The sequence below is a fragment of the Alligator sinensis genome, unplaced genomic scaffold (genome assembly GCF_000455745.1).
Source record: "Alligator sinensis unplaced genomic scaffold, ASM45574v1 scaffold458_1, whole genome shotgun sequence".
NCBI classification, from domain to species: domain Eukaryota; kingdom Metazoa; phylum Chordata; order Crocodylia; family Alligatoridae; genus Alligator; species Alligator sinensis.
In genome coordinates, this window is record NW_005841944.1 from 1,047,160 (window position 1) to 1,055,915 (window position 8,756).

General features: G+C 42.1%; 2 protein-coding genes across 13 annotated transcripts in view; one reads left to right on the forward strand and one right to left on the reverse strand.

Annotated features, from left to right (window-relative positions):
* FAM189A1 (family with sequence similarity 189 member A1) overlaps nt 1–2,818 on the forward strand; it is a 458,052-nt gene extending 455,234 nt beyond the window's left edge. The window contains exon 12 of the mRNA XM_025199459.1: nt 518–2,818. Coding sequence (XP_025055244.1) covers nt 518–703 — 186 coding nt within the window. The 3' untranslated portion in view covers nt 704–2,818. The remainder of the gene's footprint in view (nt 1–517) is intronic.
* Nucleotides 2,819–2,830: 12 nt separating this feature from the next.
* Nucleotides 2,831–8,756, reverse strand: part of APBA2 (amyloid beta precursor protein binding family A member 2) — a 265,914-nt gene continuing 259,988 nt past the window's right edge. For 11 of the 12 annotated variants that reach the window (XM_025199452.1, XM_025199458.1, XM_025199454.1 and 8 more), the window contains 2 exons: nt 5,006–5,146; nt 2,831–3,537 (listed from right to left, as the gene is read on the reverse strand). In XM_025199452.1, coding sequence (XP_025055237.1) covers nt 3,466–3,537; nt 5,006–5,146 — 213 coding nt within the window. In that variant the 3' untranslated portion in view covers nt 2,831–3,465. The remainder of the gene's footprint in view (nt 3,538–5,005; nt 5,147–8,756) is intronic. The other variant, XM_025199455.1, reaches the window with a different exon arrangement.

An 8,756-nucleotide genomic window follows, 5' to 3' on the forward strand; every position in this document is an offset into this window, starting at 1 on the left:
CGTCTCATGCAGACAAGCCCAGGTAGTAGTAATTCAGGCAAACCCCTTCCTCACTTACTCCTCTTCTTCTATGCCCAACCAAATGTATGCTACACTTGCTATAGTAAGATTACAGGAAGAATCTGTCTGGTAGAAAAGCTTGAGGTCATCCCAAGTTAGACCCAGGCTTGACACATGGAGTTACATAGGACTAACCAATTAGCAAGCCTCCAGAACCTATTTCATTGTCATCTTAAAAGGAAGAGGTGGGGAAATGTTTTCTGTTCCTACCTACAATATGCTGACCTACAATGAAAGAAAGCACCAGGGTCCCAGCAGCAACAGCACAGTCCCTTCTACTGGATATAGGCTGGTATCCTCTGTGGGCCAACCTTTTGAGGGTTATATAAGAGCACATCTAGTCCCTAGTAGTCCCTCTATTATGTAAAATTTAATAAAACAGTGAGTATAAAATGACTACACAGATGACAATCTCTGAACAGAAACAGTTATTGTCCTCTCTCTATTCTTTAAATAGGTCATGACAAGTTCTCAGCAGAATGTGAATACCTCTAGAAAGCGACTTCAAGAAGAGCTTCACCTGCAGAGCTGTGGTGCTTTGAGTTCTCCAGTTGCCTTCTTACGTAGGTCTCATATCACTCGCAGTTTAGAGAGGGACAGGCCTCACACTTTAATCGGAGTTTGCCGAGAGACTATTCTTTGATAACAGCTGACAGGTATGTGAAGAAAGGCTCATGCCAGCAAAAGAGAAATTTGGGAAGGACATGAGGAAATGCAAATAGTGGGTGGCTTAAAAAGGAAAACTTCTTCTTTTTTGGATTCCACTTTTTATCGAACAGCAGGAGGACATCCATGTTTTTTCTGAATGTAAATGTAACCCCTGCATTTTACACAATTTATTATTAAACTTGTAAGAACTGTTTTCCCAAGCAGAAAAACGTTTATTTGACTGTTCTGGTAGAGATACTGCTGCGGCTATGCAGTATTTCTAGAAAACCACCACCAAACCACAAGAGACCTGTTGCACAACGTGCAAGTTGTATTTATTTAATGTACCTCACAGTGTTTTAACTACAATCAGTGTTTTAATAAAAAGTATTTCTGGACTTTGCTTCTGTAAAACCTGATTTGGGTAGAAATATAGATTTGTTTTTATTATTACAGGTGTGAAAGGTGCTTCCCCTGGTCCCTTCTTTCTGTGCCCAATTGTACAGACTCTTGCTTGCCAGGCAGATTGTTCTGCCCTGTGATAGCTGTTTTTTCCTCTAAATGCCTTGCCATTTTTCAAATTCTAGTAAAGGCTGCAGCATGATTTATTTCTGCTTTGCTCTGAATGCTCATGAGTTTATTGATGATGTGGGAGATGCTGTTGCAGTTTCACTACAAATGATTTTTCACAAGGGAGGAAGCCTCTGCAATGCTGAATTCCCTAACCAGCTGACTTTCATAACCTTTTGTAAACAAGCAACCACTGACCCGAAACTAGATGTGCTTTTGCTATCCAACAGGGCCTTCATCTTTCTCTGACTTCTTTATTCTGTTTATTAGCATGGAGAGTTTTATTACTAAAATCTCCTCCCTGCGGTTTTGCACTTTTGAGGAATTAAATATTGCTCTCAAAAAGCCTCAACCAGAACCCGTCACTTCAAGTTTGATTATTGTTCTAAAGAGACACTTGCCTGAAAGTGTCTTTCTTAAAGAATACAGTAGTGCAGACTGCAACTCTTAGTGTTCGCTAGCAACAAGAAAGGATTTAAATACGGTGTTTTCATAAGGAATCCAGCATCATTTGAAATTTCTTTAAATTCTTTTGGTAGCAGTGTTTGTCAAGAGTGTTAGTTTCCATTAGAAACACTGCTCTGGGATTTAATCATTCCATTATTTTCATTTGTGTCATTCTGAACTTGGCATACATCCTGTGGAAAGGTCACAAAGGAGTGTAGCTAGAGATAGGGAGGTTTAGTTTTTCAGCCATCAGTATTTAAAGTAATAACTATGTCAACAGTGTTGGTGTGAAGCTACAGTGCCATCCAGTGGCAGAAGGCATGCTGTAATGGGAAGGACCCATTCACATTTATTTTTTAATATAATGTAGATAATTCACCACAACCTAATTCTTACTTCAAGGCAGGAGGATGAATTCTGTTAGAGATCAATTATCTCCGTTCTTTGCAACTGCACTTAGATGAAGAATTAAACAGGGATAGTTCTGACAGGCTTTTAAATTCTGTAAACTTATCAACAGAACAAACAAAATGAGCAAGTTTTCTTTATTACTCCAGATTTATTAGTGATATTAGATTAATTCTTTCCTAAGGTCAGTTGCATGCAACATGTTACTCCTTGACGTACAGTAATCCTAAAGCTTTTTAATTACTGCATGGTAAGGCTTCTTAAGTCACAGTGTATTTTCTTCTTGGCCAAAAAATCTAGACAAAATGTTACATCAATTAACACTGATCTCATAACAAGTACAACTTTACTACTACTTAGGTTAGCTATGCACATTCTAATACTGTGGATGGTGCTAGTTCCTCAGCTGCCAGAAACAATTTACATTCAGAACAAATTGCCTCAGGAATAAGAATGCTTTTATAAAAGACAACGACAGGTAAGCATGGCTTTCCCAGTTTGAGCTAATGGAATCCAAAAGGTAATTAAAAAAGAAGGATAAAATGAACAAAAACACACATGCACAAACTAGAACAAGTTAAGTTCTAGAGAAGGTGTCCTGTTAAATTAAACATTAAAAATAAATATGTATCTAAATAAATATTTTGATTTTTATCTTGTGGCAATTCTTTATTTCACATACAAGACACTCTTTTACACATTTATATTCACACCTTGCCAAACTCGCAGTTATAGGTTACACTTGTCATAATGATACCAAGTACTACAGCTGTTTTCTTTCCATTAGAATCTAATAGCTTTAATTGCACACATTCCTATTCACTGAAATTTCTGAAACACCATCTAGCCCTGTCCAGTTTTTAAGTTATGTAATACCAGAAGTGTTGGACCACTTTATGGAGTTGAGATTTGTTTTAATTTGTTTTGACCATTACTTTAATTGCTTAATTTTGTAGTCAGTTTCCTGAAGTCTCACTCATCAAATGTTCACATTCACCACATTATCAAACATGACAGACAAACATACGTCACACCACATAAAGGTTACAAATAAATATGTTTAAGTTTCAATGAGAAAAGGGTTTAGAAGATGTTGCAAAATACTTAAATGTTTTACAAAGATTTTGTCAGTGATTATTGTCCTGGATAAAGATGGTCATCACTTTTTGGCAAAGAAATAAAAAGAAAAGAAAGAAGGCAGAGAAGCCTGTCCCTTCAGTTTTCAGAATCTTCAGGTCCTGTTTCAAAACCTTTCACTCCTAGAAAATACAAAACTCTCTTCAGCTGTGAAGACTTTGTTGGAATCAGTTCTTTTGTTGAGAGAGCTTCGTGCTAGATGTACAGGGGTGTCTCTTGTCCAGTGAGAAGCCTGAACATTGCAGCTGGCATAGTCTTCATATGAATCTGTCAATTGATTTACACAATATTTAATAATAGCATTGTTAAAATTGAGGTAGGGTGTCTGTGTGTGTGTTCGTGTGCTTTAAATGACACAGTATCAGGCTGGCCAAAGACAGTAAATACTACCTGTTGCCAATTTTTTCCTATCAGCACAGCCCAGATAAAGGAAAAGAAAACATATCCCCTGCTTGCTCCAATACTGACTGGCGTTAAATTTTCATCTCTTTACCACCACTCACTCCTTACACACACAGTTTCTCCAAAGCAGAATGTAAACCTTTAAGCATTCAGCTTGGATTGTACCACCCACGATGTTCAAGTGTGTTCAGAACAAGTACCCCCATTCCTACTAAATCAGGGATTTACAAGGAGTGCCACTTTCATTCAGAAAAGCAAGGGTGGTTGGCATTTAATAGAAACAATGAAAGATACCAAGTAGCCAAAGGATGCAGCTGCTCCATATATTAATTTACAGCGCAACACATGCCTTGGAAATATGAAGGGTGGGAGGTAGCTAAAGGTTTTATTACTGACAGTTGTTTCTAGCACCTGCAACAAATCTAGCACCACTTTAACAAACCACCTAAAACCTGGGGCAAAATAATCAACTTGCCACCTTGGATTTTATAGTAGGAGGCCTGTAATGCTCCAGTAGCAACATGACATTAGCTTGAACTCCAATCCCACCTCAGTGAATATTTTAAAAACACCCCAACCCAGACTTCTCAAATGTTGGCATGCCACGGGCGGATGGTGGGAAGCTGTGAGGAGCACGATGCTTGTTGTGGCAGTACAGACCCAGCCCCTTCCCCACCATCCGCCCCGAGGCACGTGTGCCAAGTGAAATGCAGGCACTGGCACGTGTGCTAGGGGTTGTCAACCCCTGAGCTAGCCCATACCTTACTGAACATGGTATAAAATGACACTGATGTAAATGCCACATGACTGCTTCCATCCCAAGATATGTGTTTGTGATCATCTTCTGTGTTAGTCCCTAATGTTGCCAAATGTGCCAATGAATGGTGACAGATGTTTCAGTCTACAAAATGATTCCCAAATAAAGCAAGAGAGATGCAACAAAAATGAAAGGATGACAATATGCATCACCATGAATCTTTCAATCTTTGAAAATGTATGTAGCTTATCACTGAAACATCTGAGGTGGAAATGGGGACATTTTTCATAGGTCTTGGCTGTGATGTACCACAGAAGTCTTCACTTCTCTGGAATATGTGCCATGAAACTTCAGAATCAGTGATCTTTCTTGAAAATTAACAGTAAAAATCCACATAAGGTGGCCCCAGTTGCTTTAAAATGTATGGTTGTTTCTCCAGCTCTGATTTATAGACTTGGATCTTTCATGCAGTTCTAACACTACATTGATTTCAACAGCAGGAACACAAATCTATAGATCTTTTCACTCACCTCTTTCAGTGCTTTGATAAACTATCTTATGTGAGTATATTCTTACCTCTCCCACCGAGTTAGACAAGGCTTGTACTATCTTCTCGTGAGCAGTGGCCACAACACTTTGCCCATTGATCTCAATAATACGATGTCCTACTCTGACCCCTCCCCTCTCAGCTATTCCACCTCTCATCAAGCTGCAGATCTGTCAGGAAAAATCAAGCAGAATTGAATTGCATTAAATAAGAAACTAGCAGTGACTCTGTTGAGGGGTAAACAATAAAAGTTAATGTCACTGAAAGCAGGGGTGTAGGAAGAGCACACACCAACTGCTGAAACTTCCTTAGCCTGACGAAGGATTTTTGAACCCAAAAGATTGCTTAATAACTATTCTCCAACTATGTGAGTTGGTCTAATAAAAGATATCAGATTCACCCAAGGAACCTTGTCTGCCAGTGTCACTGAAAGGTGTTTTGTAGCAACTCCAAGAAGTGTGCTAATTCACAAATACTGGGGGTTTGCTTTAGGCTGCATACTTTTTTTTCCAAATTACTTCAATTTTGCACTTCATTTTGGAGGAGTTAGTGTATAGCTCACCCAATTCAGCCAGTCAAATATAAAAATATCTGACCCAGAACCACAGACAGGAAGTTTCAGGGAATATTGGAGCAGGAATAACTAGACTGAATGAAATATAAATCTTAGCATGTGTTTTAAGAAGCTGCTTTCTTGCTGTGGCCTCAAAGCAAAAAACCAAACAACTTCACAAATGTTCATTCCAAGTACAACCTTTCCCTTAGATTTCTGGGTGCACAACAACTTAATTCTCCCAATGAGACGCCATGCAGAGATGCCTCCAGAGAAATGTAGCTAAGAAATGAATGAGAAAGGAAAAAAGCAACCAAGAAAAATGAAGAACCATTGCTGAAATGACATTGTGTTGGGTGTGTTTCCATAGAGAAAGAGAGAGAGAGAAAGATACACTGCTGCATAAGTGCCATTTGTAGCATGTGATACCAGGGTTGCTATGGGAATCACTCTCTGGGTACACTACATCTTTAATGCGGCTATATAAAACTAAAGCTCAGCAGTGCAGCTGTCCTGTGGGGAGATTCCATAAGTAAAGGGGACATGAATTAGCCCAGATTAGTAATGCCAGCACCTGAAGAGTTTCCTGAACAGGTGGGCATCAAGCCTGCAGAAAAAAAAAGTTGAATTGCCCCGCTAAAGACTTCTGCCTATCGATAGAATTGAACCAGCCTGGCCCTCAGGCACACAAGCTCCCAGCGAGCATCCTTCAGCATCTGTCCTCAGAGACCATTGCTGCAGTGTGGTTATCTGGTCCCTGAATGCCACTGGCAGCCACATAGAGTAGGCTGGTGTAAAACAGGAATTAGACCTGCCTCCTTATTTGCATGAAGGCTCTGCTGGGTACTAAACAGCGGGTGGCTTTGTGGCACTGGGCACAGACGCTGGCATTTTGAAATTGAAACAAGATTTTTTTTTGTCAGGTTCCTGAAGTTCTCTCCTGCCCAGCCAGCTGTTGGGTGCGTGTTCAGCCAGTGCCATAAACTGACTACATCCAGTTTCCTCTCTCCCACTTCACAAAACAACTGCAAAAGACCGTAACAATCTGTTCTAGGTGATTTGCAGAAAATATTTACTGGAAATTAACACATCAGGAGATGAGCTAGTGACGATATGTAATTGCCACTGGGACTCTCTCTTTCATGCTCATTTGATTTGATGTACTTGTGACTGAAACTGTCAGCTGTACCTTGTGTCTGCAGTTATTCCCAGGTAGCAGTCTACATGCTCCCCAACACACAGTGCAAGGTTTTGTAAAAACAGGCTGCTGTGACTGTCCCACAAGAGCTGATGCTCAGTTTACCCAGGGTGATTTGCACTGGTGCACATCTTATGTTCTGCACATGGGGCCTGTCAGTGGGAATACTGAGGCAGGAGCCACAAGTTGGGACGTTTCCAGTATGATGTTTACATAGTTCTCCTGCAATAGTTTCTCTCTCTAACCCAAACAGCCCCCCACTGTGTCCTCAGTTGATATCTACCTTTCTGCCCAGTCTCCTTTCACTGAATCCCTAACAGAATGACCTCTGGCAATTACATGCACTATGGTTACACTACAAACTCTAGTTTAAGGAGAATTAACACAGCATCAACAACTGCCCCTCTGATTTCTGTAAAGCAATATTGTATTCTTTGCCGGTCTCCCTGCAGTCAGTGAGGTTGCTCAGATTATGGCTATGGCTGGCCCTAGCCCATACACACAAATATAAAAGGTAATTTGACCTGATGCAGCAAAATCTTAAAGAGGTTACTGCATAGTGCTTAGTCCTTATTACATCTCCAAACTGCGATCTAGTAGCAAAGGCTGCTAGTCACGGGAGCTCTGGGTCTTGAAACCTGCCTGTGGTTTACAAATTAAATAATTAATTCTTAATTTAATATTGCAGTAAAAGAATCCCACGCAGAGGCACAAATAAAGCCAGCTGGTGAAGCGCTCCAAGGAGGTAGCCCTCTGACTTGCTGAAACCCAGCCTGGCGGTGCTGCATGCATGTGGGAGGAACAACCCACTTCTCTGGGCTTGCTGCCAGTGCAGCAGCAAGCTCCAGTTTGTACACTTGATCTGAGTGCCACTGCACAGGGAAACAGCTCTTGACCAGTAGTAGTAGTAAACTGAGCTGCTGTATCACTAGCTTAAGGATTAACAACTCGAGGTTTACCCTGCACTCCACTACCTCCTGAGATGGTTCAGCTAGCTCATGCTTAAAGCACTGGAACAGGTTGTCCACGGCGGTTATGGAATTTCCATCCTTGGAAGTTTTTAAGATCAGGTAAGACCAATGGTACTCAACCTCCAGCCTGTGGGCCAGACCCGGCCCGTAAGGCCATGGCATCCTGCATAGGGGATTCCCCATGAGTCCAGAAATTTATTAATTGCCATGCCCCTCCTGCCAAATTTGCGGACCCTCTGGGAAGCCCTGTGAGCCAGATGACCCTGCTTGCTAGATTGCGTCGTGCTGGGGTCACACCCAGATCCAGTTCATGAGGTTGGGAAGATACCTGTTGTACCTCCAGCACCAGAATCAGCACGCAGGTTTGGGCAGGCGTGTGGCACACCAACTCCATGCTGAACCTGGCCCGCAGACCAGCCCCATACCACTCATCATCCCACAGGCCCAGAAGGTTAGGCACCACTAGATTAAACAAACCCTTGACTGGGATGACTTAGTCAGGGACAATCCTGTTTAAATGTTGACTGGTGTCAGTGTTAACTCCACAGTTAGTCTGGGCAGCTCCGGGAGCTCTTAACACCTGGATTTAGAGATGCACCAATATATCGGTGCCATATCGGATCAGCACCAAAACAGGGAAAATGAACATTATGAGCTTTTTCTTGGCAGGTGTAGCCGATAACAATAAATATAATATGCCTTCCAGCCACGGCCCTCAGACACAGCATGCATGCACGCACCTGCACGCATGCACGTGGCCAGGAATGCAGCTGGGCAGCATGGAGAGCAGCACTATGCATTTAAGACTGTGGAGAGGAAGGGGCATGGGGGAGGGGAAGGGGTGTGGGGGCAGGGGGCAGATCGAGGCCCCCCACAGTGAGGGAGTAGGGCAGGGGCAGGGCAGTGAATGGGACCCCAGGGCTGGGGCAGGGAGCAGGACAGAACTATGGGTGGCTGGTCCAGGGGATCAGTGTCCTGGTGCTTCAAAATGGTGGCAGGGGCACTTGAATGAAACCTCATTGAATGAGCTTTAGTTCAAGTGCCAACGCCCCTCTTTT